We start from the raw sequence: 19587 nt of genomic DNA, 5'->3' as shown, positions 1-19587 counted from the left end.
GCTGAGTCTCCACATCCTCACTGATGATTGCTACACCGGGAGCATGAGCTGGGCCACTGTCTCTCAGCGCTTATTGGCACAGCCAGTGAGCGAAATCAAATGCAATAAAAGCATGTCTGGATTAGAGCTTGTTAAGGGAGAGAAGAGCCTTTAATTGCTCCGGCTTTGTACGGCTTCACAAAAGAGCCGGCATTGCTAAGCTGTAGCTCAAGGGTGAAATGTTTGCGACAAAATCAGCAAAGACGTACAATGCGGTCGGGGAAGAAGAGAGAAAGCCATTTTCAGGAAGGGGGATTTAAATGGAGTTTGGCGAGAGAAGCTGTGGGATTTCAATTAGCTGCCTGCAGAGTGTTTTTTTAATTTATTTCTATCATTATTTAAGTATGCATGAAGCAGGTGAAACGCCTCAACGTGCATGCCTAGTGGCAACGATGCACCGCATGATTTTGTGGGACAGGCGCTAAATCTGTGTCTTCACTTCTCCCTGAACAGAGAAACGCTGCCTTGTCTTCGAGAGAGAGAGACAGAGGTGTGTGTGTGTGTGTGTGTGTGTGTGTGTGTGTGTGTGTGTGTGTGTGTGTGTGTGTGTGTGTGTGTGTGTGTGTGTGTGTGTGTGTGTGTGTGTGTGTGTGTGTGTGTGTGTGTGTGTGTGTGTGTGTGTGTGTGTGTGTGTGTGTGTGTGTGTGTGTGTGTGTGTGTGTGTGTGTGTGTGTGTGTGTGCGCGCGCGCTTGTGTAATGTGTTGCAGCCGAGAGCAACAGTATGCTGTTCTGGGACTCATATTTTAACATTCATTTTACTCACCCTTCCACGCATGAGAGCATCTTGAGCCCAGCAGCTGCATCGATGTCAGAAACATTCACTCACCTGCCCCAAAGCAATGTTCCACATACAGGCCAAATATACGGGCCTGACACCAGGGTTATTGGAGGTTGTTTGTTCCATGTCCTCTACTAGAGGACAGCAGATCTGCCAGCCATGAGTCCCCATGCAGAGGCACACGGCATCGCCGGTCATCTCCCTCATTCCCCGGATCAATGCCTCTCTGCTGATAGGGACTAGCGTCGGCTATTGATCCACTCTGCCGCGCCTTTGTCCCTGGTTATCATAGAGACGAGAGGATGACCTTTTCCAAAGGTGATGAAGTGGAAAGGATGCTGCTTTCACAGCTTTCAGGAGAAACTAGGCCTTTGACCATCAGGCCGTCGGGCCTTCAGTCTCTACTGAGCACGATCAAGCTGAGCCCAAAGACAGATCGATAACCAGTCGACAAATGATAACATTACATCTGTCACGAGGCTACAGCACTCGATTATACTTATAACCTTACAAAAATATAGGATAGAACTGCATTATGCATGCATGTTAAGTGTGTCCTATGGCTCTGCCTGCATATGTTTTGGTCATTGCCCTCTTTAATATTTGTTTCATATTAATTTACGCACGCACGCATGTATGTACACATGCACACACACACACACACACACAGCTTGTGCCACAGACCCCTTAACTAGAAACGTTTGCATTAGATTTAGTACAGAATGTATAGGTTGTCAGGACATGATGTTGCTTGTCAGTGTGAGGACCTGGGTTTGAGTGTGTCCCCCGTCTTGTATCGGAAATATTATCTTAAATAGACTTAGTACAAGAGAGTGATGCCTATGATCTGAATAGTAATTCTCATACATTCTCATTACAGTCACGACAAGAGTTTGCTTTGTCCGCGGCGTAAACGTCTTTAAATAAATACTTTCTGAAAAGTCTATGAGGAAAATGAACAGGGATTTCTTTTCCGGGTCTCTCGAGGGGGCGGGACTGCGACGCTTTATAGCTGGTGAAATAATAGTGAAATTTTGCTGGAATCTCCTCATGAATCCTGGATCCCGGGACGCCACTTTGAAAACCACTGAAATGGTTGCTGAGGCAGGATTTTCCAACACACACACACACACACACACACACACACACACACACACACACACACACACACACACACACACACACACACACACACACACACACACACACACACACACACACACACACACACACACACGCGCGCACAGGAGAAGATGGAGCCTTGAATATCTGGCCTTGTTAAATATATTGCTACCTACATAAATTCAGACCAGTGAAATATTTACACTCCCTGCAGTCTAATTTGTGTTTACATTTGTAAACACGCAACAACCAATGCCAGTGTAACACAACTGGAGCTGTTTCTTCTCTGCCAGTGTTCAGTGGGGAAAATGTTTCTTGGTGGATCAGCAGGATCAATAAGAGGTACATTTCCACATTTCCAAGTGGAGGACATTTTGCTTCAGGCAACATTAGGTTACTAAAACAGCCCTTCTGCCTTCCTAGTTCCTATACTGCACTGATGTACTGTATACTGTATGTATGCAGCAGTCAAGGTAAGCATGCCTTGAAACTGTATATTATGTCCTCAAGACAAATGTTACCCATATGTCACACTCCGTCCCCCCCAACAAATGTCTTTGATTTCTGAAGGAAAGCAGATTATTTTATATATTATATATAGTGTCATGTCATGTCATGTCATGTCATGTGTCCGTCCCTGGCTGGCTGGGTCTGTCCGAGGATGGACATTGCATTTGGTTTGTTTGTACAACCAAGTGTCACTGTTGCGCAGCCACACACACACACACACACACACACACACACACACACACACACACACACACACACACACACACACACACACACACACACACACACACACACACACACACTAACTGTATGATTTCGGGTGTTACAGTGCAGTACAGTGACAGTACTGTACAGTAGAGGGACCCCCTGGGGACCCCCACACGGTAGCTCTGTCATTTCTCAACCGTTTCGGACATGGGGCGGCTTGCCGGAACCGGGCCGGCACCCTGGCCGCGTTCTCGTGGGTCTGGAACTTCCGGGGACCCCCCCGGGACCCCCACACAGAGTTGCACCACTCACTTCACACGGGTGTGATTTTTCTTTTTTACTGAAGGCTGTTGGCTGTCTTGTACTAAAAGTCCTCTGAACTTTAATTACTTGGATTTGTATTGGACTCATGGCTTATTCCAGGTAAGCATGAATTCTGTTTAGAGTCTTTCACAACCCAGGGAAGAGACATCAAAGTGGCACTCAAGGCTCTTTGTCCTCATCTTGCACTGTATCAAGAAGTGCAGAACGGTGGCACAGAGTTGAAGAGACGCTAGAGCAAAGTTCACTTTGAGGAGCTCTGCCTTTGAAAAGAGATGGACCCTAAAGCTGTCAGTCACTGAGTTAATGTTTCCTTTGATTCTCTGGTCAGGTACATGGTCGGCTGTGGGCTTAATTCTAGGTGGCTCTGCAGGCCAGGGCACATGAGACTACGTGTTAGACATCACCAATTCACCATGTGGAATTCTTTTTCATTTTGCTGAGAAATACAAACCTTTATTGTATATCCTCACATCAGAACATTTTTAATTTAGGTTCAAATTGGTAGGGATTAAGTAGTGATTTCACAATCAAATTCAAAACATGTTATATTCAAATCTAGGATGTTCGTTCGGCAACTGTACTCTGCAGAATGTGTGAGGATTCTCTCCCTGTGCCCTATACGAGCCCTCCATCGTCACTTCAGGTCATCCCGGTTCTCCATACATCTGGCCAGTTCGTTGCGTCTTTCTTGAGTACATGATTTCCACATATTATGTTAATGTCGGACATCCTCGTGACCGGTGCCTGTGTGTTGGTTCCCACAGCACTAACTTGCTAGCTGGCAGCTCTTGGTGTCTTTGGCAGTGTCCTTTGGCAGTGTCTCATTCTCCTGGCTTCTATTTTCTGGCTCACCCTTGGCATTCCATCATACATATTCTTGTTGGTAACACGTGTGCTCTTGCTGATGTTAAGTACTGCACGCACAATCCTGGTGTAGCACCCATCTCGAGTTTTTTTTTATTGATTGATTACTTTATTGAAAAATACATTTCAAAAGGATAGAGTCACAAGAAAGCCGTTAGGCTTGTTTCCGTTGTGGTCCTCTTGAAGAGACTTCTGCAGGGTTGGCTTCAGAGTCCAGCATTCACTACCGTATAGGAGAACAGACTTTACCGTATAGAAGAAGCTGAGTTTGGTTTGACGGGGGAGGTTGGAGTTCCATACACTGGCCATGCCATTCAGGGCCCTCCATGCAAGTGCCTTCCTCACTTTAAGATCTTGCTCCGTTGAGTTGAGCCATGAGCCCATGCAGGTACTTGAAGTCCTTGACTTCCTTCAGAGCATGAAGTCCCTCTTGTTGTCAGAGAGAGGGGATGTTATAGGTGAAAACAGGCATTCAGCCTCAGGTCTACTTTGGCACACTCTGAATCCACTTTGTTCAGTAGCTCCTGAGCTTGTTACACGTGGTCAGAGAGCAGGTAGCCTCGGAAACACAGACGTGTTTATTTCCAGGGAGAAAAAAAAAGTCTGGGTCCGAGTCCACTTCAATTCGGCATAGAGTAGCGCAAACATCACTCACTCTCTGCTGATTTCTGATCGTCTGCACCTTTGTTAAATTGACACACACGCACACATATACACACACAAACTCCTCTCTCTCTCTGTCGCTCTAATTAATTAGTCTCATGTCTAGCAGCTGTGCATAGTTTCTGCCGGCGGATCCTGCCGGGAGCTGCCTATCCCATAAAAAGCATAGGTGAGTTCCAGGCTAGAGAGCAGGCTGATGTCGTCTGTGTAGTCCAGGTCTGTCAGGACTACTGTGGGTTGTCATCTCGACCTCCTTTGGTGTTGGGGTGAGATCCTGCTCTCGTCCACTGATGGCCTTCCTTAACGCATGTCCTTTATAGTAATATTATCTTCCTCGCCTGTCACTGTCAACTGAACACAAACACTGAAAGAACGCCATAGAAGGAACAGAGTTTTGTGTTAAAGCTCCATTTAGGATAAATGTTTTGGCAATTCGCCATTAGCTGTAGCCTTAAAATGCTGCTTCTTTATTGAAGGTATTTTCAACATACTGAATTTATGAATGCTGTGAAAGACATTTTTGAGTGGTGTAAACTCAGCTTAAGCTCAGCTTTGTTAGTTTACGTGTCTGTTCGTACCAAAAAATGAGCATGGTTGCTATGGTCACCCAGTTCACACAGGTGTGATTTCATTACGTCAGACATTACGTCAGACCACAGTTGATCAGTCTATATAAGACCTTACACCACTCAGTTCACACGGGTGTGATTCTTTCTTTGTAAATGTGAAGAAATTCCTAGAATGTCATACTGTATGAAAGTTCACAAAATGCTATGTGACATGATTTGATTTGCATTGAAACCACATTGTACAGCAATTTGAGGATTCAGCACAAAAATCCTGATAACATTGATGTCCTCTCACAGTCAAAAGTAAAAAATACACCACAATACAAAACACATGACAGAATAGGCTATACATTACATTACATTACATTACATAACATAACATAACATAACATAACATAACATAACATAACATAACATAACATAACAAAACAAAAAACAACAAAAATGTGCTTCCTTATCTGTACTATTCAAATGCCCCTCTATAGGGGAACCATTTCCAATAGACATGCCTTTGTCTGCTACTTAACCCATTTTGACCTGAGATCAGATTCTAAAAATGTCTGTTTGAAAATGACAGTTTTCTGAAAAAGCTATGTTTCTATGTCAGTCGTTCTTCGATTTTTCAAAAATAGCAGACCTACAAGCTCGTAGCGCGCCACTCGGTGGCGCGCTATGAGCTTGTAGATCTGCTATTTTTCAATAGCTAAAGCATAACATAATGCTAACACCAAAAGGGGTTCCCGCCCAAAAGTTAAAGACCTCAGATTGGTTGTCAGTTCGACACTGATTTTAAGGTAGTTTCACTGCTCCTATGTAAGTAAATGATCATTTGCCCACTTTACTATTAAAAGCAGGACTGTGGTGCAAGTGTTGGTGTTACTAAAAGTACACATTTGGCCTAGTATGGATTTAATTTACTGATCGAATTTTGAAATCATCACATTGTACGGTATATACTTGTTTTGTTCACTAGATAGCACTTACTAGAACTAGATAGCACTTACTGTAATTCCCCAGATGTCTCAGCAAGATAAACACAGCTGCAGCTGATAAAATTAATGCAATGTTTGAATTAGGTGTACCAATTTACTTACAATAAGTATTGACAATACCTATTGACTATATTGTCAGTGTTTGCTCTCTGGCATACCTAAATGAAACAGACTCAGTATTAATTGTTTGTCTCCACCAGGCCGAAGGCATGGGGAGAGAGTATGTTTTGCACTCCGGCCGTCTGTCCGTCCGTCCGTCCGTCCGTCCGTCCGTCCGTCCGTGTGTCCGTCCGTGTGTCCGTCTGTGAACAGCTAATATCTGGCACCGTTGGCTTGATCGCAGCCATACTCTGCACACACACTCCCTGAATGCCAGAGCTGAACCTCTGCCCCAAAGTTTTCACATTGGCCTGTTATAGCGCCACCAGGAGGCCGCTTTGTGCAAAACAAATGTTTTGTCAGTACACCTACAGATTTTGTCCAAACATTACGCAAATTGGTACACAGTCTCTCTAGAGCCATTCAACGAAACAGGTCTTTCAGATTTTTCAGACTCCCTCCTGATTGGCTAAGATTGGCTTCCAAAGTTCGCAGGAGTGCTCCGTTTCAAACAAAATGCTGCAAATCATGAACACATGGTGTGATTTCCCTGAAATGTTGCACGCACATTCCCACTAGGTCGAGGAAGAAATGCCACTTGAATATTTTCAACTCAGCCTCATGGTGGCGCTATAACTGGCCGATTTGTGTTTTTACCTATAACTGCACCGATCTGTGTAAAACCATGTATGCACACTCCCTAAAGGAAAAACCTTTGCCTGGAATTTTTCACATCTGCTCTTTATAGCGCCACCAGGAGGCCGACATATGTAAAACACATTTTCTAATATTACTCCTTCAGATTTTATCCAAATTCCACGCAAATCAGTACACATGCTCTCCATAGTCATGTGATCATGTGATTTGTTTGATTTCTCAGAATTATCCATCCTGATTGGCTACGATTGGCTTCTAAAGTTTTCAGGAGTAGCCCGTTTTGTACAAATTGCCACAACTCCGCAACGCAGCGTCCGATTGCGGTGAAACTGTGCATGCCTATTCCCACTACTAGGCTGAGGAAGAAATGCCACTTGACAGTTTTCAAATCAGCCTCATGGTGGCGCTACAACAGGCCAAGTCACGACACACACACACACACACACACACACACACACACACACACACACACACACACACACACACACACACACACACACACACACACACACACACACACACACACTTATATTACTCCTAAACACACAATGCTAAGGAAGCAATGAAAGTTCTGTATGCTGCAATTTGCAAACTACAAATCACTTTCCCAGAGGCAGTTTTTATCACTGGAGGTGACTTCAACCACTCTAAATTAAAGACTGTCCTCCCCAGATTCCATCAACATGTGTCCTGCCCCACGAGAGGTGATAACATATTGGACCATGTCTATACCAATATCGCAGGTGCATATAAGGCCACCCCCAAGCCAAATGTGGGCTCATCTGATCACATCTCTCTGTTTCTCACCCCCAAATACACCCCCCTCATAAAACGTGTAAAACCCACAGTTAAAATGGTCAAAGTGTGGTCAGAGGAGGCAGATTCCATCCTTCAGTCTAAATTCCAACATACAGACTGGAAAATATTTGCCACTCACGCCACCCAGGACTACCATATTAACATCAATGCCTATACCTCTGCTGTAGTGGATTACATCAACACAAATATAAACAGTGTTACCACCCTCAAACGGATTACAACTTTCCCAAATCAGAAGCCATGGATGAACAGAGAAACCCGTCTACTGTTAAAGGCACGCGACACCGCTTTTACATCTGGCGACGCAGAGGCCTACAGCACAGCCAGGGCTAATCTGAAACGGGGCATCAAGAGGGCCAAGCATGACCACAAGCTGAGGATTGAGGAGCACTTCGCTAACAACTCCGACTCCCGGCGCATGTGGCAAGGTATACAGGCTATTACAAATTATAAAACCACTAAAGCTTCACCTCTGTCCAGTGACACCTCCTTCCCTGACGAGCTGAATACTTTTTATGCTCGCTTTGATAGGGAGAACATGGAGACAGCCACCAAAGCTGTCCTCCCTACAAATCACCAGCCCCTCATACTCACCACCACTGACGTGCAGGCGGTACTGTGCAGGACAAATGCACGGAAGGCTGCTGGGCCTGACGGAATCCCTGGTCGGGTTCTCCAGGCCTGTGCTGTACAGCTATCCGGGGTTCTGACTGACATTTTCAACCTGTCCCTGACCCAAGCAATTGTTCCTATGTGCTTTAAAACCACCACTATCGTACCGGTACCGAAGCACCCCTCTGCTGAAAGGCTGAATGATTTCCGCCCTGTCGCACTCACCTCGATCATAATGAAGTGTTTCGAGAGGCTGGTCCTGGCTCATGTGAAATCCACCATCTCACAAACCCTAGACCAGTTCCAGTTTGCCTTTCGGGAAAACAGTAGCACGGAGGACGCCATTGCTACAGCCCTACACTTCACCATTTCTCACCTGGATACTGCCAACACCTGTGTGAGAATGCTATTCATAGACTTCAGCTCAGCATTCAACACAATCATCCCCTCCAAACTGATTAAGAAACTTACCGACCTTGACATTGACCCCCTGCTCTGTAACTGGATCCTTGACTTCCTTGTGAACAGACCCCAGCAGGTCAGGATAGGCAACCTCACCTCCTCAACCATCACCCTGAACACTGGTCTCCCGCAGGGTTGTGTCCTGAGCCCCCTCCTATACTCCCTCTTCACTTTCGACTGCACACCTGCACATGCCTCAAACCATGTCATCAAGTTCGCAGACGACACTACAGTGATTGGCCTTATCAAGAACAACGACGAACGCGCCTATATGGAGGAAGTACAACACCAGGTGAGGTGGTGCGCAGAGAACAACCTCGCCCTTAACACCTCCAAGACAAAGGAGCTGGTGGTGGACTTCAGACGGAGCAGAGGGGGGCAGCATGCTCCGATCCTCATCGATGGTGTGGAGGTGGAGCGTGTCACCAGCTTCAAGTTCCTGGGGGTCCACATATCTGAAGACCTCTCCTGGACCCTAAACACATCATCCCTCATAAAGAAGGCCCACCAGCGTCTCTTTTTCTTGCGGAGACTAAGGAAAGTCAAGCTATCCCACCAGACTCTGGAAAACTTTTACCGGGGTACCATTGAAAGTACCTTGACCTACTGTATCACCGCTTGGTACGGAAACTGTACTGTGGCAGAGCGGAAATCACTACAGAAGGTGGTGAAAACTGCACAGCGCATTATAGGTTCCTCATTACCATCAATTGAGTCCATCCACAAACAACGTTGCCAGTCTAAAGCCCTCAGCATCATCAAGGATGCCTCCCACCCCAACAACAGACTGTTCCACCCCTCCCATTCACAGAGGAGAAAAGGCTACAGATGCCTCAAGACTTCAACCACCCGATCCAGAAACAGCTTCTTCCCCTCAGTCATTGTCCTCTTGAACTCTCTGACCAAGAGATAGAGTCGTCGTCTCTCCCCCCCCCCCCCCCCCCCCCCTCCCGGTCCAAAAACATGAACACTTCACTGACTGTACATACACTGGTTTTCTTTTTTCTTACTGCTTTTGATTACATATGATTACTTTTGTACTGCTTTGGAGTGATGTCAACAAATCAATTTCGTTGTACATGTGTGTAAACAGTGTTCAATGACAAAATAAAATCCATCCATCCAATCCTATCCTCCTGGTGGAGACCTGTGCCCAGAAGGGCACTTTTTCTAGTTTAATTTGTGAGCAGCTGTCTTTACCTTGCTATGACATTTGTGAGAAGGCTCCTTGAACAAAATGTAGTGCCATTAGAGTGGATGCATCTCACTGTTAATCATTCATTGTTTTATATATGTTTTTTTATAGTACTTTTTACTATTATATTATATTATTAATTATAATTCTCCATTTTTTTAATGTCAAACAAAATACACCCAACAAATAGCATACTGTTCACTGATTTTAGAGAATGTATTGCACTCATATTTCACTAATGCTGGCCTTACGCTAGAGAGAGAGAGAGAGAACTACTGCACTAGACGATATTTGAGGCAAGTTCACACATTCAGAGAAAAGTCAAAAGTCAGAGTAAAATCACACCAGTTTTACCTAATTGGCTGGTTCAGTTCACACCCCTGTCAAGACACTCGTTTAGTGTGAATCCTAAAGTCAGAGTTGGAGATGTCTAATACAGTCTTTTTATTGTCCTGTTGTACCTTTGCTCGTGGCTCAAAAGGTGACATAATCCAACCTACACCAGTCAGCAAATCCCGTAAGAGGACACGCTTGGACAAAAATAGCGAAAATAGCTGATCTACAAGCTCACAATGCGCCGCAGCGCGACGCGTTGTGAGCTTGTAGATCTGCTATTTTCGGGGTGCAACCCAGCACTCTTTATCTACTGGAGATGCGGTGTACGACATAGATTTCGAAACAAATTAGTTAAACGCAAAATGCTGCGTTCAAGTTCAGGAGACTTCGGGAAAAAAACTATTCTTCTGAATGCTGCCTTCCGGTATGGCATGGAAAGGAGTGGCATTTGCATTTCTCTCACCATAGTAAATGCTGCATTCATGGTCTGGAAAGGGCAGTTGTGTTTTTTTTAAATGTGTTTTTTGTGGCTTTCGCCTTTATTTTATATATTTTATGGAGGGACAGACAGTAGGCTGACAGGAAATGGGGAGAGAGATGGGGGGAAGACATGCAGTAAAGGCCGTCGGGATCGGGAGTCGAACCCGCGGCACACTGCCAGACTTGATTGCCAGCCAAGGTGCCTGGACCACTGAGCCATGGCCCAGGCCGGGCAGTTGTGTTTTATAGACTGGTGAAAGGGCAGGGGCTCAAGCCCCCTTTGAGGTCTATGTGTGCACGTGCCTGCCAGTCAGCATACAGTAGCTGCTACAATAGCACACCAGATGTGACAGTCGTAAAAATGTGTTCTCCCTGTCAGATTCTGTTACTGCAGTTCCCCCATCTATATTGCACACATTTTGCACCATGATAAAAATGGATTGTTGGCTACATGAATAGCAGAACTGTTAGGAATCTTTAATGAGTCAGACGTTAGTTGTCTAAAATGTGTTCTAATGTGGGAGGTAGACCTACTAATCCAACCCGAGATGTATACTGTATTTTAAAAGCTTTGACTGAGTACCTTTCTCCCCAGGGCGGCATCTATAGCATGTTTCAGTATGACTGACACGCAGCACGCTGAGCACAGATATCTGATCTAATCCGAGCTAAGAGAGCCGAGCCTTTACAAGCCTCACCCCTGCTCCGTCTATAGATTAGATATGTACATTACATTTCTGACATCCCATAGCACCGGGGGAAAGATTCAGTCAGCCAGTCAGTTCTGTTTGGTTTGAGATACTGCATCGTCTCCCCTTTGTAGATTCTGCAACCAATGTGTCTGGTGCCTGAGAAAGCGCTGAGCCATTTCTCTGTTTGAGAGGAGAGGTGCTGGGCGGAGAGTGGCGCTGCTACAATAAACCCTGATTGTTTGAAGCAGATTGCTATTAGTTGGCGGAGAGGGGAGCTATTAGGGCGGAAATGAAGCATTGTTAAAGAAACATAAGACTTCCCTCGGCGGATGACAGCCTTCTGAAGGGGCCTCAGATTAGATCTTGCAGGTGCAGTTGGGAGGGGAGATGTGTTCTCCATGCTAGGCAAATTATATTGGCTCATCAAATCTGCTCTGGACTGAATATTAAGCCTCATTACTGTATGAGGGGGAGGGAGGGGGAGGCTGTTGAAGTGTGCAATTTATGAGAAACGTTTTAGGTTGTACTGTGCTGGGTTTCCAAAAGAGTCTTTTCAGTCCAGAAATTGGTTCGCAATGCCGGTGCATCACTTCTCAGCACGGAGAGGCATTACAAAAATAAATGTGTGTGATTTGGAGGCTTTTATTGCTACGCTCTTGAAAGGTTTGGTCTGCACTTGTGAGTGGCTGCTCTGCACCGATCTCCTGTCCAGAAGCAAGAGAATAGTTTGTACTGCCCAACACATGTTTGCTGTATAGCAATGAAGTGGTTACAATGGAAACAGTGTCTCTGGATGCTGGTGCATTATTGTAACATGCATGTTCAGTTTCAAACTGATGCTGCGTTTATGAAATTGTAATGTTTGTGTCATTACACATACAGTACACGGACTACTCGGGGATGACACAAGTCGCGGACGATGCAAGTTGGGAATGCACGCCTGGTTATGTAACATCCATTGTACTTGTTGCAAATCTCTATATTTTGAGTTCTAATGGAGTTCCATTGTAACATGCACTGCAGCACAACCCCCCCCCCCCCCCCCCAGCTTCAACTGGAACAGATCAAAATCACACCCGTGTGAAGTGAGGGGTGCTAATATTAAAGTCTAACTCATGTTGCTATGATTAGGTGATGTAAAACACAGACAAAACAAACATTTAACTCTCTTTATTGTTAATGGCATTTAATGTTTGTGTTAGCGACTAAACAAACATTAAGCTCTAGTCCATATATGGAGCTGGCTTGTTCTGACAACACAACACTCCATATTTGGGCATGTCTGACATAGAACTCCATATATAGGAATAAAGGGACACAGACACAGAGACAGATCCAGAAATCTCCATATATGGGCATAAAAAGGACACAGACAGATGGGTGGAACGGGTACTCTGACACGGGTACAACGGGTACTGCACATCGTTACTGACTCCGGTGCTCATTACTTCTCCGTTAAGCCTTTTCTTTGTCTCCCCAGCATCTGCCTCTGAGGGCAGCCCAGGCCTCTCCAGGACCCCGGGGAGCCGTGCAGACAGCAGGGTCAGCCTGTACCCCACCACACAGGACAGTGGCCGGAGGTTCCCGGTGGTCACCACCGCTCCACCCCTCAACATCCCCAACCATCATCCTCTGTACAGGAACCCTCCACCCCATCAGTCGCCCCTCGCCTCGCACGGCGTGCCACACTACTTCGAAGACAGCGGGGGGTCGGACGCTCATCCGACTGTGTCCGGTCCCTCCGATGGCTTTTCGTCCCCGCCATCCCAGACTCACCTTGGTGGAGACGGGGGAACGTCAGCGAGGCATGACGGACACAACGAGAGAGGTGAAGCTGCAGGCATGCTAACTACTCCTGTCGTGCACACGTTGGCGCCCGATCCTCGTTCCAGCACCCCCAACCCAGACACCACTGTGGGGCACCTGGAGAGGTCCGCCGCTTCCCCCTCGGCTGTTACAACTGTAGCGGAAAGAGATGCAGGAAGGCCTGCAGACCGACCCTCGCTGGACCGTGACGCCTCCCTGGCTCATGAAGGCATGTTGTCGGCTACATCTGTGGACGACGAGACGACCACCACCACCACCACCACCACCATCACCACTACTACCACCATCACCACCATGCAGAGCCCAGGTAGGACGACACTCTTAATAAGGAATGTAGGACATTCATCTGGGTCCAGCTGCTGTTAACACAGAATGCTTCCCAGAAAGTAATGGAGGAAGTCACAAACCCTGCCCATGCACGCTTCAGGCACGCACTCAGGCATGTACTTTACCAGCACAGAAAAAACATTCACAGCCCAGCGTTTAATGCTTACTACTATCACTGGGTAATATTCTTGCAATTGCTAATAAAATAGTAATTCCAAGTAGGCTGAAATGAACAGTTATTGAATATTACAATAAAGCTGCCTGCTACAACTCAGCTTTTTTCCCAGGTGGTTTTCATATCAGAACTCTCATTACTACAAGTCATTGTCATGAAGCATTTTCCTCTTTGAATTGCAGCGTTGCACACTCAACTAATATCCTCTCTTATTTGCATCTCAACAAAACAGCCACAGGGTTGAAATTAATTAATCACAATAAATCCCTCAATTAAGAGGTGAAGTAAGGAACCCCAGACCCTCAGACAATTAGTTATTAAAAACTGAGATTGACGGAGAGGAGCATCATTATTTAGACTGGCCTGTGTCATTTACGGAGGCTCTTCAAGGACAACGAGGCCACTGAAGGAAGGACCTTGATTAATTTATCTCGTCCATGAGGGGTTCCGTCACACGGTGACATTTTGTGTCATTGATAATGCCATTCGATGCGTCAGCAAGCCAGACAAAACATCTCCTAGGGACATACGGTATAGAAACTCACACCGACACACAGAGATGCAGGGTGAATGACAACATGGGGGTGCAGTAATGATGTTGAAGTGGACACTCCCTAAGGGGAGGTGTCAAGGGGACAGAGAGGGCATTCTTTATGAGGAAGCGGTCTGGTGAAAGTTTACTTAGTTTACACCAAGCAGGCGGGGTGTGCGGGAAGGAGGGGTGGTAGGGGGAAAGGAGGCGGGGCAGATTGACCTCAAAGCAACCTCAGGCACAGAATAGTCTGTCCCCCACAGAGCCTACAGCCCAGACGGTAGCTGGAAAACCTTGAAACACAATTAGTCTGTGCGTGAATGTACAGTATGTGCAATAAATGTGTGTATAAATGTGTGTGTGTGGGCGGCGGGGGGCGTGCATATCTTGCACACATGTATAAATATGTATGCGCATGCAGCCGATTCACGCATGTACAAAGACACACGTACGTGCATGTGCATGCTTATTGTGTCGAGCATGTGTCTGCATAGTGCATAATTAATGCACAAACATAGATTGGCAGGTTTTTTTTTTTACGAGTGTTAGCAAAGCTCTATTTGACAATACAGCATGGAGGGACTTGACACAGTGCCATTCATTGTGTTTTACAAATCTTGCCATAATTGTTTCCCATGTTGTGTTTACTCTGCCAGTTCCCTGCCAATTCAACCTTACTGGACCAGAGGGCTACATAGAGTCCCCCCCACAGGCTGGGGGTTTCTACTCTACATTGGACTGCACGTACACTATCACTACCTACATGGGCTATGGAGTGGAGATCCAGGTAAGAAACCGTCTGTCTCTCACTGAGTTAGCAGTCCGCCCTCGCTACAATCTCTTTCCTGTCTTTTTTTTTTGCTGTTTTGTTTTATGAAGGAAAAACAAAACAAAAAAAGACTAAAGGCGATATTTTGGGCATTTAGGTGAAGTCAAGTACAGGTGGAGATGGAAGGGCAGAGTACCCGCAGTGCACTGGTCAGATGGGTTGGAAGAGGCTGAACATATTGTCAGTGGGTGTGCAGCGCTGCAGGTGCATTAGGTATGGTCAGTCAAAAGGCAACAAAAAAAGAAGAAGGCATTTCCAGAGCAGAGCAAATATCGTATTGGTATTTTCCACAGTGTCATGGACACTATAAACTTCTCCCAAAAGCAAACTGCGGGAGGTGCATTTGTCACAACAAATCTATGGCAGTTCAAGCAGACCACACAAGAGCAGATGAAGTAAAATGTGACCCTAGTGCAACAAATAGATGGTCATCCCCCGGATGCACACTTTAGAGGAGAACAACACCAAACAAACAAACAAAAAGATGGATAAGTGTACTGTACAGTAATCAGTTCATGTGGTTAAAGCAAAGTTAAAGCAAAGTTCTTTGTTTACCCAGGGTGAATGGACTAAGCTCGAGATGCTTGTTTCCAGCCAGGCCCTGCTCATAGAACATTTCATGGTAGGGGTTCAATGCCTTGCTCAAGGGCACTTCAGCGGTGGTAATTTTTACGGTCCGGGGATTCGAACTGGCGACCTTCCGATAACAAGACCGCTCCGCAAACCGTTTGGCCGCTGTTAACTATGTCTAAAGGTGCATAGCATGTTCCAGTGTGGTGGACGTAGATAAGTGAGGGAGTTATGAACGGACAATCATAATGGAACACAACAATTATTGTTCCCCTTCTGTATTGTTGCATCGGAATGCCAGTGTAATCTCTCCACATACAAAAGGGAGATTTTTCTCACCTTCAGTTCAGTGTTCCACCACCACCAGGTCTGGCTAGAGATTACACGAGAAGAAAAATAATCATCTTTTGTTACATTTATTAGGCTACTATTGTTGTTCTAAAACAATAGGGAGAGTAGCTGTTCCTGTTTAAAAGTTTCAAAAAATATTAAAGACTTAAGGAACATGGAAGAATTATTGTTCATAATTATTCATGCTCATTATTTTTATTACATTTGTGTAGTGGCCATTCAAATCTGTGTACTTCACAAAATTGTAAACAATATGTAGTAGCCAAGTATCTATGTAATTACTTTTCTAAGGTTAATGATGTACACAGTATTCAGTATTGCCCATATTGCTTCCAAGATAATCTGACTTCTCACACCTACACTTTCTGATATGAACATTAAGGCTAGCACTTTCAATATCACATGACACTGATCATCCCCTGTATCACTGTTTCACCCTCATGCCATCAGGACAAAGATACAAAACCTTGCCATGGAAAAAAGTCTGTTTTAGTAGGAGTTCAGCCATCGTGGCCCGCCGATACCATGGTTCTGTATACAGTGGGCTGTGGGGACCTCATGTTTTTGTATTGTCTTGGTATTGTGTTTTCTGTACTAGTTGTTTTGTTGTGGGTGTTGAACAGACCTGTGAAGATGAATGTCCTTCGGGACAATAAACATTATTATTAATCAGGCATGTGTCAAAAGTTCCATTAAAAACTAAATATATTTTGTCCATCATGAAACACATTAGTGGTTATGGACATGCTATTTAGGCATTTAAATGGATTTGCATCCGTGCAGGGCAACGTGTTGACAGTTAAATCAATAGCGTGATCCTGGCCTGTGCTTGCTTGGTTTATATGCACGTTAAAGGTGTGATTTATTGTTCTCCAAACTTGCTTTTGGACGGAATTCCTCGTGCCATGCACTAGGGGATGCATGGCAAAAACAGGGAGTCCACACAAGAGCATAAACGTTTTGTAATGATATTTATTAGAGTAAAGTAATTAAAGAATAGCAAATAATGAAGGGTGGGATGTGAGGATATCAGTTATCAGTAATGTCTGCAGTGTATGGATGTTTGGAGAGTGCTGTGTGTGTGTTGTATTAAATGGTGCAAAACACAATTTAGACAAAAGGTTGGTTAGGCCCTTGGGCCAGGTGGCAACCCAAGCAGATCTAGCTTGCAGGGAGGACAGAGAGAGAGTGAGCTGCAGCCAGGAGAGCTCCCTATATACTGCCCTAAGCTCCACCCACCTCAGGTGAGCACAATAATGGTCTGACGGCCTGCTCCACTCGGCCATCACAGAGGCTGCCCTAGCCTACAGTGAGGCAGAGGGGGCAGGGCCGTCACACCATGTGTGTCCAAATCACAGCACTGTTTAGATTGTTGAAAACAGCGTGACTTCAGTTTGCTTACAGGTCGATGTTTACAATTAGCATTTTAATGGCAGACAGATTGGATTAGGTTTTGTAGCACCCTGTTTCCTCTGAATCATGAGTATATACTGTATTTTATCAAAATAATTTAAGCAGAAATATTTTGCAGATAAACCTCATGTCAACATAAAATAAGCTTTTATTTATCCCGACTTATTTCAGGAAGCCAGCTTACTGTTTTCTTCAAGTTATGTTGAAAAGATAAATAGATTTTGGATTAAAAGGTCTATGAGAAAAGTTTGCATTGTATTTATATGATTATCTGTCCCCACATCTCAGCCAGCTTAAGTCAACACTCTTATAAGCATCTTTTAGGCTTGAGGATGGAAACTGAACACAGATATGCTTCTTCTTTTATGGCGGCTGTTGAATTCTAAAGGGGCTGTTCATGTCTAGAGATGCAGCCTCTTCAGTTGCTTGTATGAGATTGGTGGGAGGCTCTGATTATATCCCATTCTGTACGGGAACCCCTTTTGGTGTTTTAACTAAGCATTATGTTATACTTTAGCTATTGAAAAATAGCAGACCTACAAGCTCATAGCGCGCCACCGAGTGGCGCGCTACGAGCTTGTAGGAAAAATCGAGCTTGTAGGAAAAATCGTCAAAAATGTGGAATATATATTTTTTCAGAACGAACGTTTTTAACTCAAATCGTTGCTTCTGGGGAGGTCCCTGGAACAACATATTTTCAGATAGGGGTCGGAGGCCAATTACATATCATTTTTGGGGTCCCTGACATGAAATATTGACCACCACTGATTCAGAAACATAGGTATTTCAGAAAACTGTCAGAATTTAGAAGACTTTTTTTTTTTTAGGTCTGCTATTTTTTTGAAAAATCGTGAAAATGTGGCACAAATCTTTGAATATTATATTCTTTCAGAAGACTTTTTATTTATTTCGACGTTAGGCCTAAATGGCATATAGTACTCATGCTCCTTGGTGGGGTGAACACCAAGAGGCTGTGGCGATCACAGGTCCCCAACGTCACACGATTGCGTCCGTGCTGAAACACAGACGATGAGAAGTTGCTTCTGATGATTATAGCCTCTCTACCCACTCATATTTTTGAGTGTGGTTGCAAGGCGTCTGACCTTTTGAGAGGAGGCTGACGCAGTGATTTAAGCGGCGCCTTTTGCCTGCTACCTGAACGCCTCCCCTACCATCCACATGATTAACTCCCAGAGCTTTGCTTCCTGCTGCTCATAAAATATACAATGGCCATTACCCGGCTGACCTTCCAGATGCCGGGGCTAATAAATTTAGGGTGAAAAATGAATATGTGGTGCAAATCATCTTCAATGATGCGTCCCAGCTGCCTCCTGTCTCCACAGCAGAGAAGTGGAGACTGGACTAGAGGGATGATAAGGGGGAGAAGGAGACAAGGGGGCAGGAGAGGAGACTGGACTAGAGGGGGGGGGGGGGGGGGGGGGGGGTGAGATAAGCCTGGACTAGAAAGGACAGGAAAGGAGAGAAGACTGTATTGAGAGGAGAGGAAAGGAGAAACTAAACCTGTATTGTGCAGTACCTGCGTTTAAATAGATCCAGTTGTCTCGTCTCTCCCTCCATCCCTCCTGGCCTCATCTCCCCTCTTGCGTTCATTATTCAAAGTGACGGCGATGTATGGCTGCGGCCGGGTTTGCAGACGTTAATTAATTGCTTATGGATTATCTGTCTTCAGCCTTTGTTTTGTTTACGGACCTCCTTAACCCATTTCGACCGAGAACGATTCTACAAATGCCTTCTAAATCCTGACTGTTTTTCTATGTCAGTCGTTCTCAAACACTTTCATGTCACTTTTCACGATTCTTCAAAAATAGCAGACCTACAAGCTCGTAGCGCGCCACCGAGTGGCGCGCTACGAGCTTGATCTACAAGCTATGAGCTTGTAGATCTGCTATTTTTCAATAGCTAAAGCATAACATAACGCTAACACCAAAAGGGGTTCCCGCCTAAAATGGGTTAAGCATCCCCTGACGAAAACGTCCTCTCAGCTTCTCTTAACTAAATTAAAGGAGTTCAGCCTCCCCAGATGGACGGGCTAAACAAATGTGGAATTGGGCTAATGTCGGACACGCATCAACGATGTTTGATGGAACTGGAGGGTCAATTGGTGCTGTTACGCTTAAACAG

At 45.2% G+C, this 19587-nt stretch overlaps 1 protein-coding gene across 2 annotated transcripts in view; it reads left to right on the top strand.

Annotated features, from left to right (window-relative positions):
- The window catches only part of LOC306932394 (seizure protein 6 homolog), a 172277-nt gene that overhangs the window by 57861 nt on the left and 94829 nt on the right, over positions 1-19587 (top strand). For both annotated transcript variants that reach the window (XM_079514186.1, XM_079514185.1), the window contains exons 2-3: positions 12902-13555; positions 14939-15069. In XM_079514186.1, the coding sequence (XP_079370312.1) occupies positions 12902-13555; positions 14939-15069 (785 nt within the window). The remainder of the gene's footprint in view (positions 1-12901; positions 13556-14938; positions 15070-19587) is intronic.

This window comes from Electrona antarctica, assembly GCF_951216825.1.
Source record: "Electrona antarctica genome assembly, chromosome: 11".
Lineage (NCBI taxonomy): Eukaryota > Metazoa > Chordata > Actinopteri > Myctophiformes > Myctophidae > Electrona > Electrona antarctica.
The sequence above is the reverse complement of the archived record's forward strand: the minus strand, read 5'-3'. Positions and strand labels throughout refer to the sequence as shown.